Here is a 21,291-nt window from a genome sequence, read left to right as displayed (position 1 = left end):
TGTCTTTGTCTGCCATTATAGCTTCAAGAACTGTTTAGCATCTCAAGGCTTTGGTAGTTAAGGTCTTTGTCTTTGTGTTTAGCATCTGGCATCATTTCCTAAAATTCAAGCTGCCTCTGAAGGAATGGTCGCTATTCTTTTATTGAGTGGTGTCTCAGATGGCAGGGGTGTTTTAATTGTATACCCTGGTTCGAGAATTATATGAGTCAGTTTTCAATGTATAAGAGATGGCGAGATGTTTTCCAGCAGTACAGCACTGCTTTGTTGGTGCAATTTGATATAAACATGTAGGGATTCTAAGGGTTGATACCCCAGTTATAACCCTCTTCTAAGATGTTGAGTGGTTTTAAGAACCATTACAAAAACAAAGGCATTACTCATAGCCAGGAATAAGCTTGATATCTTCCAGTTAGAGCTTCCCTAATTGAAACAAGATTGCAAAGGGAACCTCTTCCTTAGTATAAGATCTTCATCTGTTTTGTATGTCCGGAAAAACAAGGCAAACTCTTGGCACTCTTGGAATCCTTACAAAGACTTTGGGGGAGGGCACCCCAGAGGTCAGGGTCTGGGTCTGGGTGCTAGAGGTGCTGAAAAAGGTCCAGAGAAGAAAATAGATCCTAGTGCATCTGTCCAAAAACCTCCCTCCACAGTCCGAGGACTGAGCAATTTCACACAGCAGTGGTCACATGACCTAAGAGGAGGCCATAAAAACCCACAGCCCACTCACACAACAGCTCACAGCCTTCAGTCTCCTAAGCTCCAGCTGGACTACAAGTGGTGAAGTGAGGCTGTTCCTCCACCTCCGTTCTTTCTCCTTTTCAAACAGCAGGCACAGCACCAGCACCATGTCTGACACCGAGGAGATTGTGGAGGAGTACGAGGAGGAGGAGGAAGAAGAAGTGGATGAGGAAGAAGTGGTCGAAGAAGAGGAGGATGTAGAAGAAGCCCCTTTGGTGGAGGAAGCGCAAGAAGAGGAGGGGGAGGAGGAGGAAGAGGAAGCCGAAGAACCAGAGGACTCCAAGCCCAAGCCCAAGCCATTTGTTCCAAACATGGCGCCGCCCAAGCTGCCTGACGGCGAGAAGGTGGACTTTGACGACCTCCATCGCAAACGTGTGGAGAAGGACTACAATGAGCTGCAGAGCCTCATCGAGCTGCACTTCAGCAACAGGCAGAAGGAAGAGGATGAGCTGATGGCCTTAAAAACACGTATCGAGCGGCGGCGTGCAGACCGCGCCGAGCAGCAGCGCATCCGGACCGAGCAGGAGAGAGAGAGGCAAACCCGGCAGGCAGAGGAAAAGGCCAGGCGTGAGGAGGAGGCTGCCAAACTGAGGGCTGAGGAGGATGCCAAGAAGAAGAAGCTCCTCAACAACAAGTCCTATGGCGGCTACTTGCAGAAGGTCGACCAGAAGAAGGGCAAGAAGCTAACGGAACGTGAGAAGAAGAACAAGGCTCTAATGGAGCGCCGCAAGCCACTCAACATCGACCACCTGAACCAGGACAAGCTGTCCGAAAAGGCCCGTGACCTCTGGCAGTGGCTCAGCCAGCTCCACGCCGAGAAGTTTGATCTGGCTGAGAAACTCAAAAGGCAGAAGTACGACATCAGCGTGCTAAGAAACCGTGTCAGTGATCATCAGAGGTACTCCAAGGCAACCAAGACCACCAGGAAGAACTGGAAGTAAATGCTCAGGGTTAAGAAATGGCCACATGACAGCACATATAGCTTAACTTTCATCCAGCTAACTTTGAAGAAGCTCATCCTAAGGTTCACCCAATTCCTTTGTCCAGAAAGAACAGCCATGTCCAACTCAGGGCTCTTCTTTCTGGTCTTGAGGCTATTCTTCTATAGTGCTTCTTGTCACTTTCCATCCAACATATGAAAATGCAGTGGTTGAAGGTTTGAGTTTGACTTTCTTTTTAAAGGATTTTAAATTTCTTTTCTTTTTTTTTGTTTCACTTTGTGTCGTTTGTGCAATGGACATTGTTACTTGTGTTTTCCCCCATATGTTTTTAAATAGCTGCAGGAGGTAACTTCAATGTTATCCACTGGGCCTTTTGCTTCTGTCTTAATGGTGGAATGTAAGGCGTGCCTGCATGGACAGTGTTACCTCCAGACAGATCATTTTAAATTGAATGTTAATATGTACAAGCTTGGACCACTTAAAAAAATTCCTTTACCAACACAGAAACTCTAATAAAAATATTTATTAAAGTATGACTGAATGCATGAGATGTTTGCTGGTCTTCTTTTTCAAAGGTTATGAAGAATTCTTGAATTAACTTTTGCTCACTTCTCAGTTTAGTCTATTTCACTGAACTCTGTTTGAGCCAGTAAACTTTCCAGCTTTTATAGGAATCTATTATTCCCACAGTGCATCAATATCAGTGGAATTGGAATTGAAAGTTAAGGTAATATATAAAGATATACATAGAGAGATAATATCTATAGCTAAAACAGTTCAAATACCAATTTTCTATGTGTACACCCACACTGATCGATCAGAACATGACAGCATCAGCAATAAATCCTTCATCCAAACATTTTATATAACACACTCCGTTATGAATAGAAAGAATTCATGACTGTGTACATGGCTAAGCCCTGTAAGCCCACATTTCTTCACTTTTATAAACACATTACTCTCCTAATTAACATCAGTTTCATAGGCCCTATAATAGAACCCGTTGGGACACCACAGTATATGCTAGATAAAATGTTACCAAAAAATTCTGCATGATAAACCCAGGGTTCAGCAGGTTAATCAAATCATTTTTTAACAGACTTTTTTTTGGACCTTTCAAAGACTATTTAAGGCCGAAAATATTTTACACATATAAGGAATTCAGAATATTTTGTAGTTTATTTTGCATTGATAATCTTAAAGTATAGCTAAGCTTCATTTTAAACAATAACAATTGTAACATCCACTCATTGTCATAACAATAGCAATAAAACAGGAGATATCCTTAACTTATTATGCTTAAACAATCCAAACTGACATCAATATGAAATAAAATCTATTTATCTGTAAATAATAGAGTTAAATACTAGTTTAGAGTTTTTATTATTTATATTGTATATATACTGCTAATTGATCTACGTTTTGTAAGTGAGTGTCTTGCTATCCCTTTGCTGCTGTGACACTGTGGATTTCCCACTGTGGGACTAATAAAGGAATATCTGAAAAATATATTAACAATAAAAAGACAACACAAACTTATGGTCACTTATATTGATATTAGCTCTAAAAATGAAAGTTATTGGTTATTAAGTGTACTTGGTATAAATATTGACTCACAAAGGATTCAGCTGTGCTGGGTTTTGTTGCAGTGTTGTGTTATTGTTAAACTCTCTAAAAAAATATTAAAAAAGTAAGTTTAACTTTAATATTATAAAATACATGTGTTGTGGTAGTCTATAGAGTTCAGCTTCTTCTTCTTTAATGGCCTAAAGTCTAACAACCCATTTATTGTACTTGGGCTCACCAGCAAACACATGCGGTTTGAGAGGTGTTTCACCTTTGAGACAAAACAGAGTTTATCACAGGCATGAAAACCAGTGCAGGCAAAAAAAAAAATTAATTAAATTAAATAGTCAGCTACAGGATCTGGGTCTACAGGACACTGTCTACTATGGGACACTTTAGCTCGATTTGAGGGAGGTCTTTCTCAAATTAATGAAACTCAATAAAACTATAGATTTACGCAAGCTGCCATGCCTTCTCAATTATCCAATCTTAGATTAAGGTGGAACAATCTTCTAACAGGAAGCAGGAGACCCCCAGTACAAAAAATGTCTTGCATTAAAACAATTCACCCTATATTACTTAATTATCCTCAAGGTGCAACATAGAGTCATTGTGAAGTAAATAAATAAAATGACAGTGACAGTAAGCCAGGTTAAACTACATCCTGCACATGGACAAGGTAGTTGTACTGGGGTATTACATTTTGGTATTTAATTAAGGTATTTAAATCTTTAGACGTTTTAATAAAACAAATCAACACATTCAAGATAGAAAAAAATAGGCCCAAACGCATCTGGATTTTTAAAAAAAGAAGAAGAAAAGATGAATCATATACTGAAATAGTGAACATAAAAACCCAATCTGTAATTACAGTATTGCTAAAATGCACTTAAGGTAGAGAATAATGGACTTTGATGTCTGAAAACATCCTGATTTCCACATTTACAGTTTACTGCCATCTAGTGGATATTTTGCATCTGTGCATGCCACTGCAACTCAAAACACTGCTAAGTGTGGCCAATGTATTTCTACTGTCACTGAGTATGGCATCCTATGTTCTGCTTGTGAGATAGAGCTGTTTACAACAATCTTTAATAGAAAGAAACAGAAATTTGGTGTAAACTGTATAGTGTATATACACGTATAGTATGTACAGTTTATCTATCTAATGTGTGCATATGTATAGTATAAGTTAGTGTAAGTGTAAATATTCATTATTTCTATTTTGTAAATATCTGCATTCTTTTTTACTACGACAAGGGACAATGCAAAACGTTTCTTACTCACCTGTGTAATGTGGTGTGACAATAAACATGATTTGATTCATTTGATTGGATATACATATACGCGTGAATTAAATGAACATACCGCTGCTATTCAATGAAAAACATATATCTCCATTTTTGTCCACTTTAGTTTTCCTCAACATTTAAACCCTGTATCTGGTCTTTTTCGCTGTGTAAATATTTCTGGATGGACCAGTTGAAATGCTCCAAAATCACCTGGAATAAAATTATTTTACACTGACTTGCATTGAAAGTAAGGTTTTCTGCTTGTCCTGTAAAGTTGCTATTTTGGTATGGACAGACTTGTGGTTGATGTGGCGCAACAGATAACACCATCTCCTGCCAGTGAGCTACTGCACCTTGTGGTAGACTGAGGTTTGATTCCAGGTCTGGGTGACTGTGCTGCACCCATAAGAGTTCTTGGGCAAGACTCCTAACGCTGCATTGGTCCACCTCTGTAATAAGAGTGATCTTGTTTGTCGCTCTGGATAACAGCACCATCTAAATACCAAAAATGTAAAAAATATATATGTCTAAAGTGAGGTAGATCATTTCTCTGACAGAACATGTTTAAGGAGAGGCCCACAGCTTTTCCCGCGTTTATTAGACAATTGAGGAACATATTCACAAAGACGTCAAAGACAAATTCTGGTTCAAATAAAATGCACTTGGGAACATTCTTAAAGCTCCAGTCTCCTATTTAATAGAGGAGTGAGCCAACAGCCACTGTACTTTGTAGAAATAAAGACATCCTCATCAGCCTCAAAAATAAACTACTGGTTCCATGTCAGTTCAAGTAAATTGGAAAAAAAAGCACAGGCAAAAAATGCTTTTGCTGTTTGGTACATTCATGAAAATGTACAGAACGTAACAGTTTAGACTTCTAAAAGAAAGTAATTTTTTTTGTAACAGTGCTGTGTTTTTACCAACATAAGAGCAGCGAGAGGAAAAATAGAAAAGGTTATTAGAAACTAGAGAAATGACCTGTTATACCTTCTTTACATTAAATTCCTCTCCATTGTTATTTGGGACCTTCTACTTATAAGTGGTGAGGATTTTAAAGCTACTCAGAGGAACTTTACTTCCTCCAAGATGAAGTGCTACTGACTTTGCTTAGAGATTTATGGATCCTTGCTGAGCATTTTGGGGTAGGATGTCCCAATGGCACGCCCATGGCGGCACACTACAATCTCCATCAAGTACTTGTCCACCTTCACCACAGACTTGGTAAGACGGTCATTACTCATGAGGAAGACGAGGGTAAAGAGTGCCACTTCAAACTCAGGGCTGACGCCGATGAAGGAGCTGCCCACCGGCTTCACCATAGCCTTCCAGCTGAACTGCAGGTTCACAACGTGGTCATTCGGAGTTGGCTGAAAAGATCAAACACAGCAATACAATAAGGTCTGCTATAAGGATCTACAAATACACTTCCACATACCAAGTGGAACCAACCAACCAAAGTTCTGATTAGTGACAAGTTAAAGTGCTGGCACCCCAGCTAGCAAATCCTTGACTCTTTGGGCCTAATAAACTTAGAATATCTCAGTCTATTTTTGAGAACTTTAGCCTCGAACACACGAAGCTCAGACACAGAAGTTTCAATAGAGAAAATGCTTCTACAACTTTTTAAAAAGATGGTTAAAAATGGATGATCAGCCATTGGGCTGGATTAGCCTAAGAGCTAGAAGAGGAGCAGCTGTGTGTGTGTGTGTGAGAGATGAGGGAGAGGTAAGAGAATGGGAGTAAGTTGAGATTTGAGATGAGATTTAATCTATAATCCAGCATACATAACACGTAATCTACCCTCTGAGCTCAACAGTAGCGACGCTGTGTTTACATCGCTAAATAAAAGCGGTAATGCATCACTAATACTAATGCATCACTAATACTAATGCATCACTAATAGCACTAAATAAAACATAACTGCTTAAGGAGGCGGCCAGTGGTTCAGAACTGTTCAGAGACTGACCTTGAGAATGCTGCTTTATTACTGACTATCATACCTTGTCTCGGTCTGCAGCCTTGTAGCCCTTGTAGTCTACCATTTTCAGCTTCTCCTGCAGGTAAAACTGCACCCAGTTATGAAGGCCCATGATCTCCTTCCCGTACTTGGACTCACCAACGAACACATGCTCAAATCCACAGGAGTCTTCCCTGTATTGGGGGTGGGGGTGGGGGTGGGGGGGGCATCAAAGGAAAAAATTTAAACACTCCACTCTGAACTCTGAACCATACCAGTCAGTATGGCACACTGTACCACATGTGTACCACATGGTTTGACAGACTCACCCCCCACTTCTGTCTCTGTGATAGAGCTTGAACCAGATGTCAAAGAGCTGTTTTTTAAACTGAGCAACATCAGAGCTGGCTTGTCCTTTACTGACTAAATACTGGTGGGCACGCTGAAAGACAAAAAGGTGGTGTCAACAATTGATGACTCAACAAGCTTCCAAATAGCTTATATCCCACAATCAGAACAGAGTGTGGCGTATGCACACGAACAGCACTGTCTGGAGGAGTACCTTCATGACCTCAGTCTTTAGAATGGCATCAAGGAAGAAGCTGTTCTCCTGCAGCTCCTCACTCGTCACTTGCTCAGACACACCTGTGGACATCTCATAGTTGTCCAAGAGGCTTATGAAACCTGAGAGGAAAGACAATGGGAACGGATATGAAAACACACAACATGAAATTGCTCACTGTAAAGACAGAAAGGCCTTCATGCGCTCATGGTTTGGAGAGATGCAACACTTACGAGCATAAGTAGCAATACTCTTGAACTTGTCCTCGTTAACGTAAGAGAACAGAGGAGCGTTTGCTTTGTCGTTAGCACGGTTGCTGCCTTGAGCCACAAAATCAGCTTTTCCCTGAGGGGGACAACAAGAATGATGAGATTTCTTATTGAGCAGCTCATGAAATGTGATATTTCTCAATACTAAATAAGCAAGATCTTACAATCCACACTGGCTTTTAACACTGTTGATGACATACTGACAGTGGGGGGTTTGAGACTATGGCTAGTCTCAGCCTCAGATGGTCTACCCTGAGCAGTTCTGATTTGTACTGTGTGTTAAGCTGACCACAAATATTGGGATTTTACCAGTTGCATCTGCATGTGCATAGCTACATTGTTTAGGGTGTAGTTTGGTTTCCTTGGTCCAGACAAAGCAAGAAAATGACAGACTGTTACTTTGTTTATCAAATCAAATGTATCAAATGATCAAATTTATCAAATTGCAATAAAGGCAACGTTCACACTTATGCTAAGGAACAATTATTCAAATAATTTTAATCAAACCAGAATTGACAAGTATAAACACACCCAGTCAGAAGTAGTGAACAGCGGCCTGTCCTGGACACTATACAGAAAAATGAGAAATTGTCCCAGGGATATTTCAACTGCCTCCCCCTACATCACACGCTACACTGTTAAACGTATAAGATTCTCCAGGAACTTTTAAGGGTTCTTTGGTTTAAAACTGTGTCCCCAAGCAGGGGAAAGAACCAGTGAGTAAAACATGCACATGCAAAAAACTAAAACTAACTGAAAGCCATCCCTGCATACCTCAAATTCCTATTGTTGCCCAACCATTAATTGCATTTTCACTATTGTCACTATTGTCACTATTGTTTTCAGGCTGTTCTGTGTGGATTCATTTCCACAGCTTTTCTCAATCTTTGAGCTAGACCTGCCCCCACAACCTATTTTGGCTAGTCAATGACCCCATGCCCCAAGGCCTACCTCTCCCTAACCTTACCTGTAGGTTGATAGTGTAGTCTTTGCCAGGCTTCAAGCGATTCACATCCAGCTTCCACAACTCATTCAGAATTGCAGACAGTTCCTGGTCAACAGCAGAACTGCAACAAAAAAAAATCAAATAACGTCATTTAAAAAAAAAAATATTCTCCAAATTAACATAAACATATAATATTCAATGATAATATTCTCTTATAACAATTATGACATGTTTGCTCTTTTCAGCATGTTTATTATGTCATTATTATATTAAACCCATTGCAAGTTAGCTGAAGCAGAAGACAAATATTACAAGACAGGAATTAAGCCACATTTTCCCCTTCAATAGAAAAGCTCCTCTTAGAATGCTGTGTGGCTCTGGACTAGGCTAAATCCCTGTATGGGAAACCAGCCCTACATGTGCAAAAGGGTCCAGAGAATTTGATAGGGGTGAATTTGGCAACTTTAAGGTGCTCTAGAGCAGCCGCACACAAGGTGGACAAACCTGTGGAGACCCCCAGCATTGGGCTGCAGTAGAACTGAATTCTCTAGAGTGAAGGAGCTCCATTAAATACCAATGAGATTAGCTGTAGGGGTGTTCAAGTTGCAGAGCTAATCATTCACCAACATCAGTCAACTAATGCTTTTGTGGCTGAATGCAATCAATTTCCCAGAGCAATGTTTCAACATCCAGTGTAAAGCCTTCCCTGTGGTGCAGAGTTACTGTACCAATGAGGTTGAAAGGTGGGAGCAAACCCCTTATTAATACACTTTCAGATTTCAGAGGAAAAATTGGATGATCATGTGTAGGTCGACCGATATATCAGTCATTTCTTAATATATCGACATCAGCCAATATCCGTGCTGCTGCCGCATGTGAAGGACCCCAAGCCATGACTTTTATAAGTTCCAACGTTATTATTTACAGTTGGTTACTTGAGGACACTGTTTTATATAAAAATGAAAGTCTACAGCACTACTATTGTTTATTTTTTGGACATTTTATTTTTTATATTTAACCGAATTTTATTTATGAAGATGGTTCAAGTCAGTGTTTTAATAAATGATGTTTTTAATTTTTGCATTTAAATAAAGTGGAAAAGATATTGACCTAAAAAAAATTGGTAGCACGTCTCAAAATTTGTGCACAGCTCAAACACACAGCGTGACAGGAAGACAAAATAAGCCTTTCTGTTACAAATAATAATAATATAAACCAGAAGACAGTTCTATAAATTATGCTACTTGATTAAGTTCAGAACATTTTGCATTTAAATAAAGCTAAAAAGATATCGGCCAAAAAACTTGGCAGCACATATCGGCCATCAGCATCAGTTATAGAAACCCCCCTCTAATCTAAACTATCTCTAATCATGAGTCTACTTCCAGACGTACAGTAACAGCTAGTGAGCGAACACACACCTTCATTGTGCTCGAGTCTGACATCACAAGCTTGACCCTTCAAATCCTTCTCAGGACTAAAACCAGACATGATACTTGCAGAAACACTAAACTGAGCTGATGAGGAACAATCCACAGAAAAATTAAACCGTTCCTCACACAACACCACCTTCTCTACACAGCCTGGGGCTCTCAAAGTCTCTCACATAAAAGGACTCCACCCAAACTTCTCTGCCTCAGAGCTTATTTAATCCGTTTCCTCCCATCTCTTCAGCTTCTGAGGACTGGTCTGATGAACATCACTCCTCTTAATCAGGAAACTTATCAAACACAGGCTACAATACAGCATTAATCATGAGCTTATTAAACCCAGCATATAGCACATATTCACATGTAAAAAGCAGCACTATTATTATTAATATAAATGTGACTGATTGCATAACTAAGCAGAAGTAGTCTTAGTCATCATTTTGGTGGCAGAGAGGAAGTCGTTTCAGGCTAATAGTTGTGATAAAGCAAAGACTTCAGCAGAGATCTTTCCACTTCTTTACATTTCTTATATTAGTTTAAACCGTTTGACCTTCTGAAGCCCAGTATTAGGGGCTGCGTCCCAAATCCCGCACTACTGTTGTTCACATGCTACACTGTTGAGTGCGGTTCTAATGGTGATGCTCTAGTTGTTTGCACACTCTTTAGTGAGGCAGTGTGCGGTTTGGGCGACAGACAGGAAGACTACACAAGCCTCTCTGTTACAAATAATAATAATACAAATACTAATATAAACCAGAAGTCAGTTTTATAAATGATGCTACTTGATAAATTCGTAACATTCACCAAAAAATCTTATTAAAACCCAGCAGTTAAAACTAGCTACGTTTAAGTGTTTGTGTTTTAGAAGTACACACGGAAGTGCGTCCATCCCTCTTTGCGTACAGTACACAAAAAAACACCCTGGAAAATAGACAGAACAGAAACGGCCTGTAATCTGACTGCAGCTCTGAGGACTTCCACAAGAGAGTATTTCTCACCCTTTCTCCATTATTAGTCCTTAGTCCTCTTTCCTGTGCGCTCTTCCTTCCACTTTACGAGTCTAATCCCACTCACGTCAATATCACCTAGAGCTGTTACTCCAGTATCCGGAGCCGCCCCCCTCAGGAGGGGCCGAGGAGCCGGATAGGTAAAACGGAACCACTGCCCTCTTTCTGATCCTGTGCCAGAGTATCCCAACATTAACTCCAACATACAGGGAATTCTGTTCAGTTTTTACAGTGCAGAATAATATGGAGATTAAAAAATGACATTAAAAAGAGCTGCATCAGTGTTAAATACACTGACTAATATGTTTACTATAATAATGTGCAGAACATTTACTGGGCCTTTTTTCTCTTTCATTTGTAGGTTTACCTTAGGTTATCGATATTTACATGGGGAAATGTATTCTAAAAAAAATAATAAAGTCTCTATATTTCACTCTGAGCCCCTTATATTGGGGTGTTCAGTGAATAATCTGCTCTGAAGCTGTTTGCTACAAGGTCTTTTGCAAGCACAAATATTGTTTATAAAAAATGCCTGATTTTAATGTAAAGATGAAAAAGTTTTATTATTGTTGTTGAATTTTCTACAGGTGTTTTTTTCCCCAACCTTTTAATTATTACGCTTACTAAATGTACATTCTGGCAAATAGTAGTTACAAAACATGAACGACCTTCAGATACATATATTGCTTAATAATAAATACATTAAGGAATATATAGACACATTTATTGAGAACCAGGACCGAATATTAATATTAACTGATTGATGATTCATCACTTGAAAAAAAAAACAAAAAAAAAACAGTGGCACATTAGCGTCACCTGGTGGACAAAAGGACGAACATCAGCTATAAATGTACTCAGTCAAAAAGCAGGTGGTTTCCAAAGTCCTGGGGAGCTCATGCCCTGCTCAGTTTGGGTTTCCCTGTTCTAACACATGACTTAGCATTATTGTGATCTAAGGTTAGCTGACGTGTCTCAGTAACACTGTACTTTAACTGTATACATACTAACTATCATCTTTAGTTTAATCTCTAACTTTATCTACAGATAAATAGGTAAAATTGGTCAAACCAAATCTTGCTGCCCTCATCCTGCTGTTGTCCTTCTGGAGATGGGGTAAACAGAAATGGAAACTGTGCTGCTGGGATTGGGTTTTGGGGAAAACACGTGAATTTGTAAATAGCCTAGCAAGGCTTTAAATAAGGTTCCGGGACAGGAAATCTGGCTTTGCCTACAGTTCAGTGATACAGTCTTCTGTCTTTCTTTTGGAAGTTTCGCCTGTTCATGTGTTTTGTTTTGTGCTTGCAGGTCACTTTCCAGGAGTAGATGGTAGCTGTGTGTCGAGACTACACTCCAGCAATAATGATGAATGAACTGCTAGATTTGAATGAAACTTCTACCTAGTTTTACTGCAGAAATTCAAATCTGCACACTGTCTGCTGCTTACTTCGCCTTGAGTTCACATCTCTCACTCCCAGCTACTTAAATCAGGATCAGTATACACTCACAGTGTAACTACTTTCCATTTTTGTCTGTCTATGGCCTAATATTTTGGCGATCGTGGTTCTTTTCAAACTAGTCCAAAAACTGTCACCCCAAAACCTAACAATTATTACCCACGCGGTCATCTGAAACTGGCCCAATCTGGTAAGAAAATGGCAAGCTTGGCAGCTCTAGTGAGTGAATCCTGTGCAGAGCCATTGCACAAGCATCAGACATAATACACCAATATATCAATTTAGAAAGACAGAAACAACTGATGTGCTAACAACCAGACTTTAAACAGCAGAAGACTGTAGAGAAACTGTGAGAGTTGTGAAGAAAACTCCCACATAACAGACAGAGACATCAGAGCAAGGGTGTAGGTATAAGACCACTCGGCAGCAGCAGTAGGAATTGGAAGGCCAGACTGCAATTAACCAAAAAATACAGAAACGAGCCACAACTGTTTTAGACTAGTGCGACCAATACTAACCTTAACCTCTACCAAAGAGGTGGAAAAGCCAAAGTATAAAGCAAAATCTAGATCTTGTGATTAAAAAACCATATAAGCTTATCATGGAGATATAGTCCCATGGCTAGAACTCGCATTGCGCCTCTGCAACAGTCTGGGCAATCTTTCTTGATGATAAAACTGAGGGTAGCAGCAGAATAATTTCAGAGGTATACAGAAGCCAGTTTACAGAGAAATGCATTTAATATAAAGGGGAAGAATTGAATCATGGTACAAGTCAAAGGCCAGAACACCCTCCAACACAACTAAAGACTGCATCAGGGGGAAGAGGGGAAACCTTTAGACTGGCCAAGTCAATCACTAAACCTTAATCCATATAATAAGACTGGATATTAAACAACTGCAGAGAAGTACGCATGCTAGCAGGCCCAAGCCTGCAAGTGGTATGTGGGCGGCACCCCTGTCCTTCAGCCAATCACAAGATAGGAAAGTAGGCGATCTAGTTTCTCATTGGAGGACGGGCTCGTCCCTCACTTACTAACGCTACTATCAGAGGCCTTATAAATGAGGCCTGGCCACTGGTTGAAATATTAAGGGGAGCTCTCGTAACGCTTAACATGGGGTCTGTTTACGGATGTAGTCTGACGTTTCAACAAAATGAGCCAATCAGCTTGCTGGTTACTTCGCAAGCCGAGGAACCCCCCTCTATGTGGAGGTGTGCGCAAGCGCAGTAGCCAGGACCAGCCGAAAGTCACGTTTTTGTGCATTTTTCAGCCAAACGCTACAAAATATGATTTTTTATTTATTTTTTGTCAGATTTGATCAGGGATTTAAAATCTGTTTCCCCTCTTTGGCTTTCAGTTCCAGTATTAAGATCTCTCGCCATCTGTGGAGATGAATGCTCTGAAGAGGAGACTGAAGGCTGAAACCCACATAACCTGGCCAAAACAAACAACTGAAATAAGCCAAGGTAAAAATAAAATAATAAAAAAAATATTATATGTTCGTGAATTTAATTACTACTAATAAAAATACAAACAGTTTCCTATTTGTTCCTATTAGGTATTTTTGCTTACCTAAAAATTGAGTTGTCTGCAACCCAAGATGTCGCGTTTTTTAATCATATCTTGATAAATATTATAAAAATAAAGACAGATTAGATTTTAAATAAACGCAGACGAGCATGTAGCTACAGTACATCTACAGGCCGTCCTCACTGTCACACTCATCCAATCACGAAGCAGGAATTGCTGGCGATCTCTCTTCTCATTGGAGGAAGGACTTGTCAATCATTTATTAACTTGAACCAGCGAACGGTAGCTAGCTAGCATTTTTAGCTACTTTTTCCACTCAGCCGGTCGACTTACGAGTTCCTCGCGTTACATTAACGGCACATTATGTTGAACTGAACTTTTAACGAGTTATAAAAGCAAGTTAAATAAGCTTTGGGCAAGGTTTTAAGGCAAAGTCTCTCTCCATTGGGCGTGTCGTTTTGGGGCGGCTTCAAACGAACCAGGAAGAGTCTACGCGCAGAAGCTGTTAGCGCGCTAAGCTAGCCAGTGCTACAGGTTTCAGGGGTTGACAGTTCGCCAGTCCGCCTGCAAAGTTTTTACTGAGCAGTACAGAAGGCCAGGAGAAGAGAGCCTTAGTCATCAGATAAGTGCATCTGTAGGTCTTCGGTTGCAGCGAGCTGATACAGCAGGAGAATGTCGTTCATTTTAAGGGTATGTATTATTTTAGCATGTGGGTGTAACGTTAGCTGTGCTTTCTCGTTAGCCCTGTTTCAGGGTGCTTGTTTACATTGGAGTTAGCTAGCTAGCTAATATATTTTAAAAGCTTAAACTAATTAGCTATCATTAACCAGGCAGCGTATCTTATGAGCTTAAAGGCTCGTTTAAAGTTTACTGTGTAATTGTTAAACTTAACGTTACTTATTGACGTAAATATTTGAGCAGAGAAGCTGAACAGGAATGGTAGCTATGCAGTTCTCAGACACACAGGCAGCCAGGCAGACAGACAGACACTCAGGCAGCCAGGCAGCCAGACAGACACTCAGGCAGCCAGACAGACACTCAGGCAGCCAGGCAGACAGACAGACAGACACTCAGGCAGCCAGGCAGACAGACAGACAGACACTCAGGCAGACAGACAGACACTCAGGCAGACAGACACTCAGGCAGCCAGGCAGACAGACAGACAGACACTCAGGCAGCCAGGCAGACAGACAGACAGACACTCAGGCAGCCAGGCAGACAGACAGACAGACACTCAGGCAGACAGACAGACACTCAGGCAGACAGACAGACACTCAGGCAGCCAGGCAGACAGACAGACAGACACTCAGGCAGCCAGGCAGACAGACAGACAGACACTCAGGCAGCCAGGCAGGCAGGCAGACAGACAGACACTCAGGCAGCCAGGCAGGCAGGCAGACAGACAGACACTCAGGCAGCCAGGCAGCCAGGCAGACAGACAGACACTCAGGCAGCCAGGCAGACAGACAGACACTCAGGCAGCCAGGCAGCTCACTTACTCCTGCAAGTTACTTTCTCCTGCAGACTATGTGCTCAGGAGTCCTGAACAATGATGCACATTTCATGTAATTCATTATTAATAAAAAAATAAAAAAGGCTTATCCACTGACCTTGCACCACCAGTAGTAGCCTTTGTGATGACAGAAATGTTAGTTCTTGCAGCCCCTTATTCTGGAGGCTCACAAGTACAATACTAGAATGTGTGCAGAATTGGGCTAATTAAGCAAATGCCCACTGCTGACACACCTGACAAGATCCGGTTGCTCACACACAACTTGTGCAGTCTTCATAGAAAAGCTTTGCCAGTAGAATAGGGCACTCTGGAGAAGCCACACATGAGTGTAAGGCAGGGGTAGGGAACCAAGGGCCAGAGTCCAGCACAGTTTGCTCACAGATTTCCCTGCTCCAATCCACCAACTAAACTTGGAAAGTAACCAGTGAGTTGTGCAGGACTGAAGTTCCCTCATGCCTGGTCTAAGGTCACCATAGCCAGTGCCAGTCATGGGCTAAAGGGGTAGATGGTAGACAAGTCCGAGCATGTTGGTATTGGCAGACATCTGTGGATAGTCCACGGATAAAACTGATGATGATTCTGATATTTCGAAGTAGTATTTGATTATATGATTGGTTGGATTATCCAAAATCAGTGCCTGACCTCTCTAATACTCTTGTGGTGAAATGCAAAAAACTCATTGCAATGATCTAGGGTTTTGTGTAAAGCTGTCCCAGAAGAGCAAAGGTTGTTACTGCAGCAAAATTGAGAAAATGCTACCTTTTATGTCTGAAGAAATGACCATTTAAGTCTAGTACTAAACTACAGACTACATTTTGAATAAAGTTTTGTCTATTGGGAGCTAATTTTAATCTAAGACTAAAAATCTATTTTTAATCCCTGCCTGGAAAACCAGCCCTTTGTGTATGTTTAGACTTAGACCTCATGACAAACATTGTTTTCTGTCTGCAGTTCATTCACGACACCTTTGATGGAATCATCAGCTTCATCATGAGGCTTTTGGGCTTTGGGAGGAGACCTGCCATAACCCTTGAGGACCCCAATATCAAGTATGCTTTGCGCTTAGTAGATAAAGAGGTGAGTGTTATGATTTGTTTGGAGCAGAATTGCTTAACAGGGTTCACAAATCTCTACATGTGTCCTTTGCATGAAAGTTTTGGTGATGACCAACACTTTCTAAAGTTCACTTGCTCTATTTTTAGATTATTAGTCATGACACTAGGAAGTTTCGCTTTGCTCTGAGATGTCCAGACCATGTTTTGGGGCTCCCAGTTGGTAAGGTCATTATGTACTTGACTACAAATGGCTGTAGCCATAATATTATGCACCTGTTGGTTATAATAACCTTGCATTTTCATGTTGTGTCATGTCTTCTATTTATGTATGCAAATCAACACATTTATCTGCAGGTCAACACATTTATCTGTCTGAAAGAATTGATGGCAACCTTGTGGTGAGGCCCTATACTCCAGTGTCCAGTGATGATGACAAGGGCTTTGTTGATCTGGTGGTTAAGGTAGGCATTCAGGAACTACCTGATATATGGACATGATATATGCACTATATGTCCCTCTCTGTAGCAGATAAACATGAACTTATTGGCACCTTGCCTAATGTCAGGTATGGGCTAGAGGGGTATAAGGGGAACTGTGTTCTCTGGAATGATTGAGTTCCATTCAATACTAGGGTATATATAGGGTTGAGTGTTTGGGATGAAGTGGAGTGGTTATCATCCAACATTCTGACTTTATTAAAGCTTTTGTCACTGAATGTATGCAGATCCTCATAGCAATGTTTTAGAATCTAGTAGAAAGCCTTCCCTGGACAGAAGGGACAGTTACTCTTTAGTAATACCACTAAATTCAAAAAGCACTCTAGCTGAGCAAGTGTCCCAATACTTTTGTCCATATAGTGTATAAACATCTTGAATATGAAAATGACTACAGCGACAGTTCTTTCTTTTCTTGTTTTAGATATACTACAAAAATACTCATCCAAAGTTCCCTGAAGGCGGCAAGATGTCTCAATACTTGGACAGCCTTCGGATTGGTGACACAATTGACTTCAGAGGGCCAAGTGGCCTGCTGGTTTACAAAGGCAAAGGTGAATACTTACTCAAAATGAGGGGGGAGGGGTGAAAATAAATATATAAATATATAATTTGATTTAAGTTTAATATGACTTTACTTCTCAGGGGATTTTGCCATCAGACCTGACAAGAAGTCACCCCCAGTGATTAAGAAAGCAAAACAGCTTGGTATGATTGCAGGAGGGACAGGTATGTATTCACCATGTTTGTTTGTAATCCTTTTTTGCTTTTGGTAGACAGTATGCCAGTGGCTCCCTAGGTCAGTCCTGGGCACCCCATGTATCTAGAGACTTTCTCAAGCAAAACATTATCTGATGGTTTCATCTGTTCACTTTCCAGGTATTACTCCCATGCTGCAGATCATTCGAGCAATAATGAAGGATCCAAAAGACCAGACAGTTTGCTACTTGCTGTTTGCTAACCAGGTAAACTGCTTATTTTTTCTGTGGTTGTATTTCATGTATTATAGGCCCTCAGATGACTACTTGATGGATTTAGCCTGCCAATAAAATATTGATCCTATAATTAAATATATAATGTTCCTTACTCTAACAGACAGAAAAAGACATCCTTCTGCGCCCGGAGCTGGAGGAAATTCAGGCCAATTACCCTGCCCGATTCCACCTCTGGTACACACTTGACAAAGTTCCTGATGGTAAATAGAGCCTTCAGTTTAGTATTTTTAACATTTCAGATGTATTAGAAAATGTTAAGTGTTAATAGTTTTCAAAATTAACTTAAAGAACCGTTGGATGTGAGATATATGAAAGTACAGGTCTTCATTGTATATTATAAGATAAGATAAGATAAGATAATCCTTTATTAGTCCCACAGTGGGGAAATTCTCAGTGTCACAGCAGAAAGGGATAGCAAGAGTTAGATCCAACTTCACTGTGTGATTGCATGAAAGACATTCTGTGAGTGCAGAATTGTATATAAAATCTGTGTTATTAAAAGGGTTGCCTTTGTTGGAGTAATTGTCTCTACTGTGACTAGATTTTGGAGCATTGTTGTGAGAATTTCATTGTGTTCAGCAACAAGAGCATAGTTAGTGAGGTCAGGATGTTGGAGGATCACCACCCTACGTCACCCCAGCTCATCCTTAAAGTATTGGATGTAGCACCAACTATCATTCCAGAGAACATTGTTTCACTTCTCCACAGCTTAATGCTGGGGGCTTTATACACTTCTAGCCTACACTTGGTGTTAGGCATGGTGCCAGTAGGGTTATGTTTGTCTGCTCCAGAGAGTTCTATTCTGATCTACTCTGCATCCACATCACACCCATGCCAAACTATCTCACCATACCCCAACTTCTTGTGTACTGTTGAGGAATTAACAACTCCATTATAACAGTTCAAAATAGAAGCAGATGAATTGCCATTTTCACACCCATGCTTCACAATGGATGGACACATCTTGACACCCTTAGAGTTCCCCTTGTTTCATTTACATTTACATTTATGGCATTTAGCAGACGCTCTTATCCAGAGCGACTTACAAGGTTACCCATATTACAGAGGTGGGTCAGTGTAGTGTTAGGAGTCTTGCCCAAGGACTCTTATCGGTATAGCACAGCATAGTCACACAGACAGGGAATCAAACCCCAGTCGCCCACATGGTGTGGTAGGTCAGTGGCAGGTAGTGGTGTTATCTGTTGCGCCACACCAACACCATCAGTTTTTGTAGTTGAAGTTTAAATAATTATCTGTCTTGGTGAATTTCTAATCACTGATCTTGTCATTCATCTTCACATGACAGAGTGGGAGTACAGCCAAGGTTTTATCAGTGAGCAGATGGTGCGGGACCATCTCCCTGCCCCTGGCGATGACACGCTTATCCTCATGTGCGGCCCTCCTCCGATGATCCAGTTTGCTTGCAACCCGAACCTGGACAAAGTGGGCCATTCTCCCAGCAGGCGCTTCGCCTTCTAGACAGCGCATCAGTAGCAAATGCTGGGACCCAATAATGAGGCTGTGGTGCTGAAAAGGTACGGCTTTGCCCAGTGTCACGTCAGTGTTGTCATCTAACTGTGTGGTTTTGAATTTACAATCAAAGAATCTCCAGATCAAGTGCAAAGAAGAGGGTAGCTGACTTGGAGAAAAACAAAAAAAAGCACTTCAGTAGAATTTTTGCATATGCGAAAACAGTTATTTTGTAAAGCATGTAATGCTTTTTTTTTTTTTTTGGTGAAATTGAAGAACGGTGTCATACTGTATGCACAATGTTCTGCCCTTTGTTTCTAAGCATTTGTTGATTATTTCAAGAGTTGATGTGTTTTTATTCGTCTTATCATTTAAATCTGATACAGAAGGAATTAATTTCTCTATATTTTTTATGTGCCTTAACGCCTTACCTCACAACATGATAATGTTCCACAAGTGACACTCTAAAGAACCTATGATCATTAAAGCAAATACCTAAGCAGCACACATGGAACATCACAGTGAAGGTCCATCCATTCCACAGCTGCGGTTTTCTTTCTTTTTTTTTTTTGTAACACAAAATGTTCTTATGTTAAGGTCACTCGCTGTTTTAAACTGTAAAAATACAGTACGCTTTGCTTGACATAAGCATGATTTGACAGTCTGTATTACTGTTTTGCATTGCACTGTTTTGAGTTTCACAAATAAAATTTATATGCTTCATTCTGTATAATCAAGTTATTTTTTATATTTATGGCACATTTTGAAGCCCACTGAAAAAGGACAGTGAACGGTCATTGAATATTAAGGATCTAATTTGTGCACTGGGCAACACATTTAAATGAACCTGCAAAGAGTAGCTCTATATGCTGTGCTGAATCTATGGCATTTAATCAAATCCAAGTCCAAACAGAATAGATCTGGAACTTGATCCAGAGACACAACTTTGGAATATGAGACTAGAAAGGGTAGGTGCTATCTGGCACCTACTGGTAATGACAAGAATGCATAAGAGAATTGTGTGCAGGTATTTTCTGACTTTGCATTTGTGTCGTAACAGGTTTATTGAATTTGCTTTGAGTGAGGTCATGTGAGTAAATATAATAATTAAGAGAACGTATGAAGACTTAACTTACTTCCTTAAAAGTGTAAGTGGGGACAAGTGGCACAAAAACATTGAAGATAAATTGCCATAATCAGCCAATGGTGTGGCTGTAGTGCAGTGCATAATATCAAGAAGATACAGTCCAGCAGCTTTAGGTAAGGGTCACATCAACCATCAGAATGACAAGAAAAAAAAAAAAAAAAAATCTAATCTCAGTGTTATGATTGGTTGTGCCATGAGGGCTAGTTAAATTATTTCTATACTAATAAAAAAAAGTAACTCAGAGTTAGACATCCACTGAGCACCAGTTGCAGAGGGAAAAACCTTGCTGATGAGAGAGGTGAATGGAGAATGAGCAGACTGGTCAAGCTGACAAAGGTTACAGTAACTCAGATCACCACTCTGTTAGATTGTGGTGAGAAGAAAAGTCGCTCATGAGGCTGTACAAGGGGTACATCAGACTTAGAATAGTATTCTAAATTATCCTAAATAGAGTGCTTGGTGATTAACAAGCACCATTATTTGCCAGTAAAATGAGACTTCACTTGATCAAATGCATTTTTATAATTGTATATTTCCCAGCCAGGCATTAAAGCAGCATTACGTAGCATTATTACCTGAAAATAGAGCTTTATTTAAACTGCACTATGCTAGTGAAGCAGGCAGTATAATGCTTGCGAGAACTGATCGATATGGCATCATATTTTTATAAAATCTTGTAATACTGCCTAAGTCCACATGCTTGTTCCACTTCAGCCACTGGCTCTGCATCTCTCAGCTTGTAAAATGCATGTGAAAAATAGGTCCTTTAGTGGTGGCTCAAAACGAGAAGTCCACTTCCAGGAGCAAGAAATTCCCATTCTCACATCATGCTGCTTTAAGCCTTGTAGTGAAGGATATCAACCCTAGGTGTTAGCATTTTTACCACATGACCTGTGTTGATCATTTTTGCACCACACTGCA

The 21,291-nt window shown here is 40.4% G+C and overlaps 3 protein-coding genes across 3 annotated transcripts; 2 read left to right on the top strand and 1 right to left on the bottom strand.

The window, feature by feature from the left end:
* Nucleotides 1-737: 737 nt before the first annotated feature.
* tnnt2c (troponin T2c, cardiac) lies at nucleotides 738-1,679 on the top strand. The gene has a single exon (XM_072673956.1). The coding sequence runs from the start codon at nucleotides 846-848 to the stop codon at nucleotides 1,677-1,679; it is 834 nt and encodes a 277-aa protein (XP_072530057.1). The 5' UTR covers nucleotides 738-845.
* A 3,417-nt stretch (nucleotides 1,680-5,096) lies between these two features.
* Nucleotides 5,097-10,808, bottom strand: LOC140549442 (uridylate-specific endoribonuclease C). The gene is made up of 7 exons (XM_072673082.1): nucleotides 10,700-10,808; nucleotides 8,293-8,392; nucleotides 7,290-7,401; nucleotides 7,057-7,178; nucleotides 6,824-6,936; nucleotides 6,538-6,688; nucleotides 5,097-5,904 (listed from the first exon to the last, which is right to left on the bottom strand). The coding sequence occupies exons 1-7, from the start codon at nucleotides 10,708-10,710 to the stop codon at nucleotides 5,653-5,655; spliced, it is 861 nt and encodes a 286-aa protein (XP_072529183.1). The 5' UTR covers nucleotides 10,711-10,808; the 3' UTR covers nucleotides 5,097-5,652.
* A 3,329-nt stretch (nucleotides 10,809-14,137) lies between these two features.
* cyb5r3 (cytochrome b5 reductase 3) lies at nucleotides 14,138-19,946 on the top strand. Its single transcript, XM_072673078.1, has 9 exons — nucleotides 14,138-14,386; nucleotides 16,161-16,286; nucleotides 16,412-16,484; nucleotides 16,619-16,725; nucleotides 17,183-17,312; nucleotides 17,404-17,487; nucleotides 17,638-17,723; nucleotides 17,854-17,953; nucleotides 19,060-19,946. The coding sequence occupies exons 1-9, from the start codon at nucleotides 14,369-14,371 to the stop codon at nucleotides 19,230-19,232; spliced, it is 897 nt and encodes a 298-aa protein (XP_072529179.1). The 5' UTR covers nucleotides 14,138-14,368; the 3' UTR covers nucleotides 19,233-19,946.
* The last annotated feature ends 1,345 nt before the right edge of the window (nucleotides 19,947-21,291 follow it).

This window comes from Salminus brasiliensis, chromosome 2 (genome assembly GCF_030463535.1).
Source record: "Salminus brasiliensis chromosome 2, fSalBra1.hap2, whole genome shotgun sequence".
NCBI lineage: Eukaryota > Metazoa > Chordata > Actinopteri > Characiformes > Bryconidae > Salminus > Salminus brasiliensis.
The sequence above is the reverse complement of the archived record's forward strand: the minus strand, read 5'-3'. Positions and strand labels throughout refer to the sequence as shown.

Coding starts and splice junctions, on each gene's coding strand:
- tnnt2c (XM_072673956.1), top strand. CDS start 846: ATGTCTGACACCGAGGAGATTGTGGAGGAGTACGAGGAGGAGGAGGAA.
- LOC140549442 (XM_072673082.1), bottom strand. Junction 7,402..8,292: donor ACTACACTATCAACCTACAG/GTAAGGTTAGGG, acceptor TGTCCCCCTCAG/GGAAAAGCTGATTTTGTGGC. Junction 5,905..6,537: donor AGGCTGCAGACCGAGACAAG/GTATGATAGTCA, acceptor TGATCTTTTCAG/CCAACTCCGAATGACCACGT.
- cyb5r3 (XM_072673078.1), top strand. Junction 16,485..16,618: donor TGTTTTGGGGCTCCCAGTTG/GTAAGGTCATTA, acceptor ATTTATCTGCAG/GTCAACACATTTATCTGTCT. Junction 17,954..19,059: donor ACTTGACAAAGTTCCTGATG/GTAAATAGAGCC, acceptor TTCACATGACAG/AGTGGGAGTACAGCCAAGGT.